The sequence below is a fragment of the Aegilops tauschii genome, chromosome 3 (assembly GCF_002575655.3).
Source record: "Aegilops tauschii subsp. strangulata cultivar AL8/78 chromosome 3, Aet v6.0, whole genome shotgun sequence".
Taxonomy (NCBI): domain Eukaryota; kingdom Viridiplantae; phylum Streptophyta; class Magnoliopsida; order Poales; family Poaceae; genus Aegilops; species Aegilops tauschii.
Genome location: NC_053037.3, coordinates 533172447 through 533186515, shown reverse-complemented (window position 1 = coordinate 533186515; position 14069 = coordinate 533172447). Strand labels below are relative to the sequence as shown.

General features: G+C 44.9%; 2 protein-coding genes across 2 annotated transcripts; one reads left to right on the top strand and one right to left on the bottom strand.

Moving 5' to 3' along the window:
* Window positions 1-4733: 4733 nt before the first annotated feature.
* Window positions 4734-7512, top strand: LOC109749303 (uncharacterized). Its single transcript, XM_020308271.1, has 10 exons — window positions 4734-4746; window positions 5604-5674; window positions 5777-6110; window positions 6230-6354; window positions 6417-6524; window positions 6603-6713; window positions 6784-6981; window positions 7053-7149; window positions 7244-7376; window positions 7458-7512. Exons 1-10 carry the CDS (start codon window positions 4734-4736, stop codon window positions 7510-7512), a joined length of 1245 nt encoding a protein of 414 aa, XP_020163860.1.
* A 1459-nt stretch (window positions 7513-8971) lies between these two features.
* LOC109749225 (uncharacterized) lies at window positions 8972-12509 on the bottom strand. Its single transcript, XM_020308204.4, has 10 exons — window positions 12325-12509; window positions 11532-11599; window positions 11225-11430; window positions 11114-11136; window positions 10962-11018; window positions 10655-10788; window positions 10168-10245; window positions 9985-10081; window positions 9373-9886; window positions 8972-9287 (listed from the first exon to the last, which is right to left on the bottom strand). The coding sequence occupies exons 1-10, from the start codon at window positions 12347-12349 to the stop codon at window positions 9224-9226; spliced, it is 1266 nt and encodes a 421-aa protein (XP_020163793.3). The 5' UTR covers window positions 12350-12509; the 3' UTR covers window positions 8972-9223.
* Between the last annotated feature and the right edge of the window lie 1560 nt (window positions 12510-14069).

Genomic DNA, 14069 nt, shown 5'->3' with positions numbered 1-14069 from the left:
TTGCTCTGTTTCGGTAGCAATTGCAGAAAGCCTGTTTGCGGTTGCAGCATCCATAGCAATGCGTGCTAGTACTCAATTTCTTTGTGATGAAGTGAAGATATCTATATACCATTTATAGAGTGGTAGAGTAATATCGCCATGCAGTACGAATTGCATGGTTGCATGCAGCCTTTATGAACAAACAAACTTTGCAGAGCCGTTTCACCTAATCGATTCCGTCGGCGGATCATCCACGTCACGAATTGAATGGCAGGCACAATTCTTACTAGTTCTCCGCCCTACTTTTTTGAGTTGAAGACTATCAGGCCTGGAAATGGAAACTTTGGACCCGGGAGACGGTTTGATGTCTCGTACATAGCCAGCCCAGGGCGCTGCCCATAAGGGTCACTGTATGTAGGTTTTCAGCTCTAAGGTCCCCACTCATCACAATCGTTGGCCCTCATCCCGCATTGGAGCATAGCGTTAGTATCTTTCGGTGTATCAACAATATAGGCACCTGATCTATTTGAACTTTAAACCACAAGGGAAGCTTTCACATAAGTTGCCTTTCTCCCGTTAAAAGGTGGGTACCTTTCCCTAAATACTTCTCCCGTGCATGCTATTCTCCTGTTCCCCCAAAGGGCGGTACCAATACGGCAACCCGAAAGCTCGTTATCAAAGTGGTCTCTTCTCAAAAGCTTATCTGCCAGATGAAAACAAGTTCATAGTAACAGGTGGCCGTTGAGCTCCTAGTTTGACTGTTGGTGCCAGACTAGAATGGAAGAATGCCCATAATACTGAAATGAAGAAGAATACCTCACTAATAAGAAATAGAGCAACACCCATTGTGCTTCCTTTCTTTTACTAGAGAGAGTAGTCCAAGCCTCTAAATATCTTGAGGGCTTTGTGTTGGATCTGATGGTTGAGCCTTTGTTCTTTGCGAGCCTTGCCTTTCTCTTTTTTGCTCTGCTGTGGAGTTCTTTGATGGTCTATCTTCGCACCTGGCGCTTCTGGCGCTTTCTTCCTTCCACCTTCCTCTTGTACTCGACTCTTCCCCGATCACTCCCCAACAAAGGCTTGCTCGTCTTCGTCATAGTCCAAACTCTTTCTCGTGTGACTGTGGTGCTTTCTTGAGCGATGACTTGGGAGGGTTCCGGTCACCCCTACCCGGGCAGACGACCTCCCTCATTCACATCAGAATGACAAAGATTCCATTTTGGAAAGTAAATCTCTTTTTGTATAGATAGAAATAGCAAAAGTACGGTTCGGAGTCTTTTCTTTCTTATTTGAAATCCAAATCGAAATGCCTCAACTTGATAAATTAACTTATTTCTCACAATTTTTCTGGTTATGTCTTCTCCTCTTTACTTTTTATATTCTCTTATTTAATAATAATAATAGAATACTTGGAATTAGTAGAATTCTCAAACTACAGAACCAACTGCTTTCGCGCCGGGGGGGCAAGATCCAGAGCAAGGACCCTAAGAATCTGGAATATATCTCGAGAAAAGGTTTTAGCACCGGTCTCTCATATATTTACTCCAGTTTATCCGAAGTATCCCAATGGTGTAAGACCGTCGACTATTTGGGAAAAAGGAGGAAAATCACTCTGATCTCTGATTTCGAAGAAATAAGTGGCTCACGAGGAATGGAGAGACAGATTCTCTATTTGATCTCGAAGTCCTCATATAACACTTCTTCCAGTCGGATCACTTGTTGGAAAAACATAATGCTCACATATGTTCCACACGGGCAAGGAAGCATAGTATTATGATGAAAATGAATGGAATACTCGGAGTTGTCATATTCCTATTAATGATTGTGACAGCTTTTATAGGATACGTACCACCTTGGGGTCAGATGAGCTTTTGGGGAGCAACAGTAATTACAAGCTTAGCTAGCGCCATACCAGTAGTAGGAGATACCATAGTGACTTGGCTTTGGGGTGGTTTCTCCGTGGACAATGCCACCTTAAATCATTTTTTTAGTCTCCATCATTTACTCGCCCTTGTTCTTCCTTTTGATTTAAACGTTCTCCCCCCAGGAGCTGAGGAGTTCTGGCAGGGGCAGCCCCCTTTTCCAGATCATGATTCTAGAGAGAGTGATGATTCAGAAACTGATGAATCGGATCTCGACATGGATTATGACTTAACTGATGATTCAGAAACAGATGAATCGGATCTCGACACGGATTATGACTTAACTGATGATTCATCAACTGATGAATCAGGGAGTGAATCTTCTGATATGGATTGCTCTGAAGGAACCCCCCCCCCTGAAGGGTATGAAAGCCGTCTGATAATCTTTCTATAGGTTCCCCGAAGAGAATGGTCTCATCACAAAAACACTTTCTATATGTTCTGTTATTTCGAGATTCGAAGAAGCAAGCAAGTTTTTCATATAGTTGTTTTTGTGTAGTGATCTCTGTTCATGGAGATCACGAGGCCACTGATACCCGAAGTGGTTAGGTGGGATAGAAGAGAGGGAAAGCGGGCTTCTATCACATAGTTTCTCTTTCAGGGTACATAGGACGGCCCTCTCGTCATTACCTTTTGTGCTTACCCATAGCTAGCTGTGCCTGAAGTCATGGATGATGCTATTCCCACTGAGAGATGTGCTGCAAAATGGATGTTGTGTTAGTCCTCGGCTAAAATCATGTGTTGTTAAGGTGACTGAAGACAAGCCTATATATTTCATCTCTAAAAGTTCATGTTTCTGGCTTTTAGGCTGTACTTATTGAAGGGTTTAGTTGTATTGGACCAGTCCCTGGTGAATGCATATAATGATGTACATCTTTCTCCAATTATACTTTGTATAAGCCTGACAAACAATTATACTATGAGTTAGAACAAATTTTAATTTTTGTGTAAGCATTACTTCTCATCCGGTATTTTGCGCTATCAAGGATCACGTCATAATTGTGTCTAGACTTTTTAACTATTAACTACGTACACAAAAGAGGTGCTAATACAAACTGTAGAGAACTAAAAAAACAAAGTGGCAGAATAGTAAGATATTTTTGACTGGGCATAATTGTAAGATAAATTCTAAACATATTGCATTTTTGTGTGGAAACCAATGGAATGAAGGTAACTGGTGTGTTTTTGTTCCTACTCTTTTGATCTTTTTCTTTTCCGAACGGCTCTTTTCATCTCTCAATTATGGTGCGATGTGTGGAACCTAAATATATTTTGGAGGAACTCTTATTCTAATGAGAAGGTGTGAATCCAGCTATCCTTTTTGTTCTCCAAAAAAATCTATTTGATTTATCCTATTTTGTGTACTCGTAGTTTGTCTCTTTATGGCTGTGAGTGACAGAAGTTTCTTCTCTGCACTATAGAAGGGAAAGCAATCTAACTATATCAATCTTTCCTTTTCTGTGGGCAAAACTTTGGAGCCTACATGACTTTTCAAAGTGTAAACACATGATAATTTCCGGCATTCAAATTGAAGCAATTGTGGACAAAACTCTAGGAGTATATCACATGTGACTGATATCATTGTCTTGGGATTTCATGTTGGATGCATTGTGTCGACACCATGTCCACCATCGGTAAGGGTCAAAAGGAGGATAATCGGCAACATAGGTGGAGCAATGTGTTACAATAGAGGACATCGACCTGTGAGGGGTGTTGAGCCATACTTATATTTGGCTATCCACGGGTGATTTTTTTTCTCCTGTTGTAACGCACGGGCATGTTTGCTGGGAAGGGATACCCATGGCAGCTGGATCGGAAGGAAGAAGAAACCTCCTCAAGGAGAGAGGCATACATGAGGGGATGAGTGGCCGTCATGTAGATAAGGATGGAGAGTAATGGAGCGAACGCCAGGTAACCGTGCGATTGCACCCGATCCGATGGTAGCGGGTCCGGCTGATACCCAGCGCTGATCAAACAACCGAGGGGAAGTGTTTTCCTTTTAAAAAAATGATAGACATCACACGGGCTCTCCGACGGGCGTGCCTGCCGCGTCTCTGCCCACTAGTATTTGGATAATGGCAACCGTTGTATCTACAAATCTTAATGAATGCCATATGACATTGCTACCACTCACCATCAAGTCTTCCGCAATTCGCAAAGCTCATGAACTGATGTGACATATGTGGTAAGAAATCAAAATCTGAATAGAACGATGAATATGAAACAATAACGAGATTCAGAGAAAAATACCATGATAAGACGTGAATTCATATATGCATTTTTGTCCAGTATTAAATCGTCCAGTGAAATATACCACTAGCAATAAAAGTTCTATAGGTGCGGGCTCTCATCCAAAACAGAAGCAAAACATCAGAGCTTCTCCTTAGCAACTTACGAGGACTTGATTATTATCGAAGTACATTACAAGTGAAGTGCATTTCAATTATTGCAGGCTATTTTTTCTATATATGCGAAATTTAAAATGCATTATGTTTATATATGCAATCAGAAAAAAATAAGAGGGCCATGGCAACACAAGGACATTCTACTATATATAGTAAAAAAAGAGGAAAGCAAGCTACGGACTCTAAGATGCCTTTTGGGTATTTTTTTCTTCTTAATAAAGAAGGAAAAACAACGGACGGACGGACAGATCTCAGGCAGAAGAATCAAACGGCCCTGGACCGTCCGCCTCTCTTTAAATTTGGAGTCCGCTCCCCTGCTCCCCTCCGTCGTCTCCACCGCCAAAACCCTAAACCCGAGCCTCCTCCCTCTCCCGCTCCAATCAGCTAGGGTTTTCGCGCGGCCGCCTCTTCGACTCCCCGAGCGACCACGATGAAGTTCTGGGGTAAGCCATACTTCCGCTCGATGCGATTTGGTCTTCTTCTTTCTCGCGGTGGCTCGGGCCGGTTTCCACAGCTTTCGCTTCGAATTATGGGTGATCACTCGCGTCATCGGCCGTCTCGTCTCGTGCTGCGGGTGCGCGGTTTCTTCCTGACGCTGGCCGTGCGTTGTGCTGGGAGACGATCTGTTTTAGGCTCAGCTGGTTCGTTTGCGTACGTGGGGCTTGATTGCTTGAGGTTGAGTATGTGACATGCTTCGCAGTCGTATTTTTTGCATATCGCCTCGTTGGATGGATGATTTGTGGTGGAATAGTGTGTTCCTTCTCGGGCTTGAGCACTGCTGGGAGCTACACAATTTATACTTCTGCACCTTGGCGGGCGGTTCATGACAGAGTTATTGGACAGCAAGCTGTTTTGCAGTTCAACAGTGCTAACTGATGTTAGGGTTTGCTTTCTTTGGTCGTCAAACATTATTGTTGCAGTGAGTTGACATTGCTTCTACGTAGATTTTTGACACAACTTTGTCTATTTGGCTACCGAAAGAACTGCAGAAAACCTTTAATTATTTGGTGAATCGGCAATTTTCATGTATGATCACATAGTTTGTCAGGCATTATGTTGCAGTGAGATGGCATTGCTGCTATGTAGATTTTTTTTCTAATACACCTTTTTCTATCTGAATACCAAAACAGTACTGCAGACATCTTTATTTGCTGAGGCAGCAGTTTTCATTTATGATCATATAGTTTGTGATACCCTTCGTTGGGGCTACATTAACTATCTTTCTTACTAGTAAAAAAGATATCATTGTTGGGTTAAATTATAAGTGTTTATTGCCTTATTGGTTGCTATTTTGGTTCAGGTGTGGAAGTGAAGCCGGGACAGACAGTTTATTGCGACCCTGGTGAAGGGCGTGTTGTTCATCTCACACAGGTTTAGCCATGTCCCTCATTGCCTTTGTGTGTACAATTCTCTTAAGCTTAGCCAGTGGTCTCTCCTTAAGCTAACGGATTTACTTGCATGTTCTGATTACAGGTTGCCCTGGGTGAAGCAGAGAAAGGAAGTGTCGGCATACTAGTATCTGCTAAAATTGGTGATCAAAAGGGGGCCATTGGAACTCTGTCGGCTGAAAATCACCCTCATATTCCTTGTGATTTGATCTTTGAGAAACAGTTTGAGCTATCACACAGTTCAAAAACTGCCAGTGTGTTTGCGTGTGGTTACAAGATTTTTGTGCCTATCTGCGAGTCTGATTCTAGCGAGCTTGATTCTAGCGAGTTTGATTCCAGTGAGTCTGATTCCAGCGAGTCTGATTCTAGCGAAGATGAAGTGGAAACTGTAAACAATCAAGTGACCAATCGTATTGTCGGTAAGAAGATTTTGTCTTTTATTATTTTAATCTTGAAGGACAATTGTGTTTCCTCATTAAGCTGGCTGAACTAATAACTTTTGGACCACATTTGTGCCTCTCTATGTTCCATCTTTAAGGCAATGTGGTAAAGCCTCCAACAACAAAGGATGATAAAAAGGTTACAGATAAACCTGACAGTGGTGAGGATGATAGTGACTTTTCTTCAGATTCAGATGATGTAAGTGTGTTCGCTGATGATAATGTAAGTGCATTCACCCTCTTAGTTGTTTGACATATTGATGGCAATGAAACCTTTTTTCCCAGTATGCCGATGATGGGTACAGTAGCTTAGATACCGATTCTGAAGAGGACGGTACCGGTAGTGAAGAGATGGATACCAGTAGCAAAGAGGAGGACAAAGACAGTCCTAAGGTGTGGATCTGATAACTTACAGTTCGCATTGTTTCCATTTGCTTCAACAGCATCATCTGACTCTTTTGTGCACTACAGACTGAGGATGGCAAGAAGGCGGTGGCCGAGACTGCCTTGAAGACACCTGCCTCTGACGATACCAGTAGCAAAGAGGGTTCAGGTGATGAGGAAAACAAGAACACTCCTAAGGTGTGGATCCAACGGTTCTCATTTGTTTCCATTTGCTTCAACAGCATCATCTGACCCTTTTGCACTACAGCCCGAGGATGGCAAGAAGACGGCGGCCGAGACTGCCTTGAAGACACCTGCCTCGACAGCATCATCTGGCCCTTGTGCACTACAGCCCGAGGATGGCGAGAAGACAGTGGCCGCCGAGACTGACTTGAAGACACCTGCCTCTGACGATACCAGTAACAAGGAGGATACAAATGATCAGGAAGACAAAAGCACTCCTAAGGTACGGGTCCAAAAGTTCTCATCATTTCCATTTGCTTCAACAGTCTCATCTGACTCTCGTGCACTACAAAGCCTGAGGTTGGCGGGAAGAGGGCGGCCGAAACCGCCTTGGAGACGCCTGCTCCTGACAAGAAGGCAAAGATTGAAACACCATCTGGCCAGGACGCCGGTGCGTCGATACTTACCGTGGCCCCTTGTCAACCTTCATTACGGGTGCGGTCGTAAGAACAGTTTTTAACCAACTAAATCCCCATTTACTTCAGATGACAAGAAGACTGTCCATGTGGCAACTCCCCATCCAGCAAAGCAGGCCGACAAGGCGCCTGCAGGGAACAGCAAGCAAAACCTCAAGTCCAAATATGTCGGCGGCGCCCACGCCTGCAAGTCGTGCAGCAGGTATGCAGACAGCCTGACAACTTTGTATTCTGGTCTGCAAGCTTGACATCTAACGCTTTATGCTCTCGTCGATTCTTTCAGGACATTCGGCAGTGTTTCAGCGCTCCAATCGCATGAGAAGGCCAAGCACGCTTGAGCTGCTGCTGGTGACAACATGTTGCTGATGCCGATGCTGATGCCCCGTCTCCAACTTCTGTACTCTTGTCAGCCTTAGATTAGTGTTAGAAAGTATTGCAAACGGTGTTGGTTCTTATATACCCGGTTTTGTGCCGTTGATATTTTTGGCGAATCTGATAGCTACTGAGATGTCGGTTAATATTCGGTAAAGATATTATAGTTGGGAGGTGATGTATGGTAAACCTGGAAATTGGAAAGCCATGTTTTGATGTTATATACCGTGTGGAAGCTCTATATATTATTCTGCAGTTCGGTTTCGCCTAGTCTGCTCTGCTCGTAACTTGATTTTTCGGGGTGTTCTTGGATTGGTCAAAAGGAGTTGAATTTCTATCGTGAAACATCTGCCGGCTGAATCAAAACAAACGTTGTAGGAATATCTGCGGATTGCGAGTCATTGAGCACTATCTCAATGAGACTTCGCTGGAATTTTCCATTATACTACTAAAGATAAAGAAAACAAGCAGGTAGTAAAGAAAAGGAAAACATTTATCATCTAGTATTTTTAATATTTGTCTGTATTTTTTTATGTGGAAAACACTTTCCATTAACCTGAAACTGTTGCGGCAGAATCGCTGGCAACCAAACCTGAAACAAAGCCCGGCATGTGCTTAATCCAGACAGCGGAGGACACATCCGCTGGAGGATGCAGTTGCTTCTAGCCTCAAAATACAGGACCCCAAGTTCTGCCTGTCAGAATCTCAAGAGTTGAGGCCTGCACCAGGCGAGGGCTTCAGACTCCAGCGTGACCCGATGAACCCCAGACTGGCCGCCCCATCAATCGCAACAAGACAAGTCATGGCGTCCGCTTAACACTTTCCCACTCCAGCAGCATTCGCCCGTGACGTAACCATAAGCTGATTGTTAGACTTCGTTTCTTCCCTAAACTCTGTCAGGTGCTTGGTGATAGTGAAAAGCAAACCCGCGCCTTCTCTCATGCTTTGATCTTGTTTCGCGACCTTCACACAAGAGTACCCCTACCTGACGCTGAGCTTCAGGGTTTAGCGCGTGAAAATTGTCTCAACGATGGCAGCAGCACAAGGTTGGTTCAGCAGGATCAGCCGTGCATCCTCCAGGTTCTAGTGTTGTTCATCAGCGTCCGCAAGCTGTCATGGGCAAGGCGCCATAGAAAAATCCAGACCTTTGCTGCCCAGAGCTTGCCCCATTCTGGGAAGACACCTCAGTGCTCGCTCAAGTACTTGAGTCTCAGTGCCATGTGATCTTCCATGCCGCTATGAAGGGGAATGCACAGAATGTGCTGTCAGCTCAAAGTCCATTTACAGCACCTGAGGTGTTTACTCTGTATATTGTTTCTTTTGCAGACCCTTCTAATGTGGGTCAACTTACAAGCATGATGAATCACCACAAAAACACATACGGCACAAAAGAATGTTTATCAACAAGACAGCAGCACCCAACCATAATAATTAACCACGTGATTCCAGGATCCCGGCATAATCAACAGCATTTCGTAGCATAGCACAGCACACCAACACCGGTCTATAACGGTGTCAAAGAGAGAGAACATCCTGATGGTGCATGGGGAGCGATATACCCAAAGAAGCGACCTCTTTACACATCATCTCCGCCTCGGATACCCAAATTCAGTTCACCAGCATCACCCCTAAGCTAACACCTCGCTCGGGCCTGTCCACGGCATATCTCAGGCCACCTTACTTGGCGTCGCCATGCTTCGCCCTGGAATGATCTCCAAGACCCTTCAAGGAGCTGAAAGTCCTGAAGAAGGGAAGTGTGTCAGCGAGGATACAACAGCATATGCTCCAGACGGGATCAGATTCAAAGAGAAGGAACAAGATCTTGCCTGTTGCATGAGTTGCAGACATGACCAGCGGATTGCTTAGACTTGTCATCGTTGTTTTCAGGTGTCTTCCTTGCATGTTTTGCTGCTGGATGAGGGGTCGCGACGTGGACGTGGTCACCTGACTTACGAGCCTGTTTTGCTGCCGGATGAGGGGTCGCGACGTGGACATGGTCACCTGACTTATGAGCCTGTTTTGCTGCCGGATGAGGGGTCGCGACGTGGACATGGTCACCTGACTTATGAGCCTGTTTTGCTGCCGGATGAGGGGTCGCGACGTGGACATGGTCACCTGACTTATGAGCCTGTTTTGCTGCCGGATGAGGGGTCGCGGCGTGGACATGGTCACCTGACTTACGAGCCTGTTTTGCTGCCGGGTGAGGGGTCGCAACGTGGACATGGTCACCTGACTTACCAGCCTGTTTTGCTGCCGGATGAGGGGTCGCAACGTGGACATGGTCACCTGACTTACGAGCCTGTTTTGCTGCTGGATGAGGGGTCGCAACATGGACATAGCCTGCACGCAAGTTGTTCATCAAGCAGTGAGATTCCTGTGCCTTTAAAAGAACAATGCAAGTTCAGCAGATTAAATATAAAATAAAGATCACTTCACACCAGTTTTGTTGCCCGTAGTTGGTGTTGCTATCTTTGCCCTCTTCCCCTGGGGTGTATTCAGAGGTGTTTCCATTGGATTATAATCATCCTTTGTTTTCTGAACATGTCAAAACAGAAAGAGTTTCAGGATTTTATGAAATGAGAAGGCATCAAAATAACAGCTCTCTTTGAGCAATCTCGCACCTTTCGAGGATAATCCACATCTTGATCAGAACTCTCATTATCAACGCCATCACTGGAATTCTGCGTACCAGTCTTATCCTGCAAACGTATTCAGCATCAGGGAACTTAGTTTTCACACCTACCAAATCCATGTCAGGTTTCAGAACCAACAAAGTATATACTCCCTAGGACAATGATTGGGCTGCTACAACCTACAGCCACTATTTGTGGATCTGTCATCCAACTAGAATTGAATGTGGTAGGTTGCATAAAAGTAAGTATTGTGTGCACACATGGAAACACTGATCATATACTTAAAGAAAAACTGTCAAAATGGATGCATACTCCATGTTAACTATTTTTAGTTACATGTTAGAATGTTCACTGAACTTATTTACCAACATTCTCCCTGCACGATCCAGAACAACAAGAGCAAGAAAATAAATCATACAGGAAACAACAGTTCCATCATAACCCGCGGTTGATTATTCTTAACAAAGATACAAACCTTATCATCTCCCTTTCGCTTTCCAGGACTATTTGTTCCTTCAACTTTAGCCTTTGGTATAGGGGATGGAGCATCAGCAGGCCTTGGTACAATAAGATTATTGGCACCATGTGTAGCTTCATTGTTTTTGTAACCTGAAAGTAAACAATGTCAAACATGCCAAGGGTCAATTTGCATGTTTTCATTCTAGAACAAAGGCAAAGAGGGAAAACCACAACGTAAACTTACTAGACATGCAAATCCATGAAGCAGATACATCATTCTGAACTCTTAAACAACAACTGTTATGCATAGGAAAAGAATATACCGTCTGTATTGAAGTCTAGTGGAATAGCCAATGGAACCTCCTCATCAGAATCAGCACCTGAAACATCAGGTATATGGAAGTTATGCCATGTTATCAACTGTACAAAGAAAACATCATAGATGCCCAATACTAAAATGAAAAACAATATTTACCTTGTTTAGTACATGAGTGCGATGTGACTAGAGACAGGAAAACAGTTAAAGAACACAAATGCATATTCAAGCTACTTAGCAAACATTGAAGAATGAAATGTGGAAGGATATCTTTTGATAATATCAAATTTGTAGCCCATAAAGCTGATGTTGCTGGTCATTGAGGAGTGCAACAGCTCAAACTCCCTTTTGAACACCAGATCAGCTAAAACATGAGGATGATTATCAACTGAAAGTGTGGCAAGCATAATCCTTGTATCGTCAATTTTCACGAAAACTTGCACATTCTCTTCTGCCTTGCCAGTCTCCAATGTTATCTGTAGTAAACGAGAAAAGTAATCACCTGAAGAGTAAGCAAACTTGATCCACCTACAAATAAGCTAGAAGGGCACTTATAAATGAAGTGTACAAAACACACCGTCGAAATGTGATAATGTGAATCTCCTGGGTCACACTTCACTGTCTCTCCAGGTTTGACGACAACTCCTAAATGTTAGCATTCATGCATAGTAGCCATTAGTCATTTAACAAACATGGGAAATTGGCAAACACAAATATCTGTTGCTTTCTGAAGCGCCCCAGAGAAATATGCACCACACATTATTAAGGCAAACAGAATGGGGACATTTGCTCATACAGAACAGAAACAATGCATTGGCGGCGCTAAACGAACAATTACCAGAGCATGCTCATCTTCAGAAGAAATGCAGGTCACAGCAGAACATATACCGAAGCTGACAACACATTATTATGTAGGTTATGACTGCTGAAAGTACAGAAGGAACTAATACCATCCAACCAGATATCCATGAGACTATTGTTCAGACAAACCAACCCCAGACCCAGGAACAACAAGCAGGAAACCACAATGCGCTCTCCAGATCAAGACAGGATAACCGTGCCACTCTCCCTAGATCAGGACACGGTATGCCATCGTGAGCCAACGAAACAAGGGAAATGCGAATCACGGATTGCAGGGGCCCCGGCATGAATGCGCTACTTTAAACAAACAGAGATCGGTCAGAAGCGAGGAACCCTAGGGAGGAACAGGCCGCGTAGATTCCCTGACTGCTGGACGGAACCCGCCACCGCCGGAACTACCCCCCGCCGATCAGATGCGGCGAAATGCACGAGCAGCACGGGGGCACCGGAACTGGACCGCGCGATCAGATCGGGGGCGAAATTGGGGGATTCGGGGAGAGGGTACGCACCCCAGAAGCGGTGGTTCTCCGTCATCTTCCCGGGCGAGGGAGGCCGGCTGCTTCCTCCGCGCCTTCTCCGTGATTTCGCTAGGGTTCTGGCGGAGACGGTGGCCGCGCCGCGGAGGGGAGCGGGGAGGGGAAGCGGGGCGAGGGGCGCTTCCTCGGGTTTATGGAATGGAACGGCCGAGGGTTTGGTTGGTTTCGTCCCCGCGGCCCGTCGTGTTCGCGGCCTATGACAGTGGGTCCAGGCGTGTTTTCTCCATCTTTTTTTTTTTTTAGTTTCGATCGCCTTGGCCGAGCTTCGTACTCCTATTGAAGGTATTTTTCCAACCTATTCTCTTTTTTAGGGGAGTTTTTCCAACCTATTCGTCGATTATTTATTAGAAAAATCTTTATAGTGAACTTCCATCTCGGATTTTCTCACCGACTCATTTCAAGCAGTTTGCAATGTCACGTTGAAGATGTACCACTAGGGCATACCCGTAAACAAATAGCGTATTTGTTCGAAAATCGGTTTCAACTGATGTCCGGATACTGATACACGAGTCGGTCATCCAACCCTATCCGCATCCGTTTTAAAACAAATTTGAATAACCCGGAGTGTACGTACTAATAAGCACGAAACGTGAATCTTCCGCCTTCCTGAATAGTCATGCCTTTCACTTTCGGCCAACATGCTAGTACTGTTTTTTGGACGAAACCAACATGCTAGTACTAAATCACTTGAAGAAAATAAAGGTGTTTCTAAAAAAAATGAAACAAGTGCTTCCGCCAAACATGATGTGAGACGTGAATGGCAGAAAGTGCATATCACACATGTTTGGCGGAACTTGACATTCCGCCATGTTTGCCTTCATCTTTCGCCAGACAAACAAAATTAGCAACGGCTTTCCGCCATTCGGACTGAGAGAGAGGCATGTGGTGCCCTTTGGTTGGCCAGACAGATGAGCGGACTCCCGCAAAGCCCCTCCCCCCGTTTGGTTAGGGAAAAACGTGGTATGTACCGCTCGGCGGATTAATACAAGCCCGTGTTGGATGGCTTTTGGGGTCCGGACCGCGTGGTTCGCATATATGCGGGCGGTTTTGAGGGTCGGCGTTGGAGATGCTCTTAGTGACATCAAACATCACTATTCCTTTAGTTTTCCTTCCCTAACCCTAAGTGGCTGGGCTAAACTCTATCATTCAGACTTTCCCGGCGAGTCTGTGGATTCGCCTCTCCTCTGTCTGCCTCTAGCGGCCGGTGTTGGGGAGGGGAATCCCGGTGCTTGTGATCGGGTTAGTAGCTTAGGATACGTATTTTTGTCCTCGCGGGTGCGGCGCTCGGGCAAATGACGACTCTTCTTCTTCGAGTTTGTCTTCTAGGCTCCGATCCTCCTTCAGTTCGTCCATCTGGACATAGTCGACGGAGCTCGACGTAGATTCATGTCGTCTCCTTGAGGCGGTTAGGTTAGGGTTTCTCGTCATGTGGCACTGGTCCATAGGGGCACATGCACAAAGACTTCTCGGCTCGTCATGTGGCACTGGTCCATAGGGGCACATGCACAAAGACTTCTCGGCTATCATAGATAAGGTCAAATCGGCTTCGGTAGGGGAGCGGCAACAACAGTGCATCGACGACTCTTTTTGGCAGCGGTAGTGGTCGTTCAGTGGTCTCAGAATTTTGACATAACTTTTATTATGTTTGACATGCTTTGTGATCTGATCCTTTTTGCAAAAAAGGAAGATGTACCGTCAGAACAACAAGATAACTTTTC

What these genes read in the sequence shown, in the direction of transcription:
- LOC109749303 (XM_020308271.1), top strand. An exon ending in AGTGACCAATCGTATTGTCG is followed by an intron (nt 6,111 to 6,229) that starts GTAAGAAGATTT and finishes TCCATCTTTAAG; the next exon opens with GCAATGTGGTAAAGCCTCCA. An exon ending in AGGACAAAGACAGTCCTAAG is followed by an intron (nt 6,525 to 6,602) that starts GTGTGGATCTGA and finishes TGTGCACTACAG; the next exon opens with ACTGAGGATGGCAAGAAGGC.
- LOC109749225 (XM_020308204.4), bottom strand. Translation starts at nt 12,349, where the DNA reads ATGACGGAGAACCACCGCTTCTGGG. An exon ending in GCACTCATGTACTAAACAAG is followed by an intron (nt 11,019 to 11,113) that starts GTAAATATTGTT and finishes CTGATGTTTCAG; the next exon opens with GTGCTGATTCTGATGAGGAG. An exon ending in AACTACGGGCAACAAAACTG is followed by an intron (nt 9,887 to 9,984) that starts GTGTGAAGTGAT and finishes ACTTGCGTGCAG; the next exon opens with GCTATGTCCATGTTGCGACC.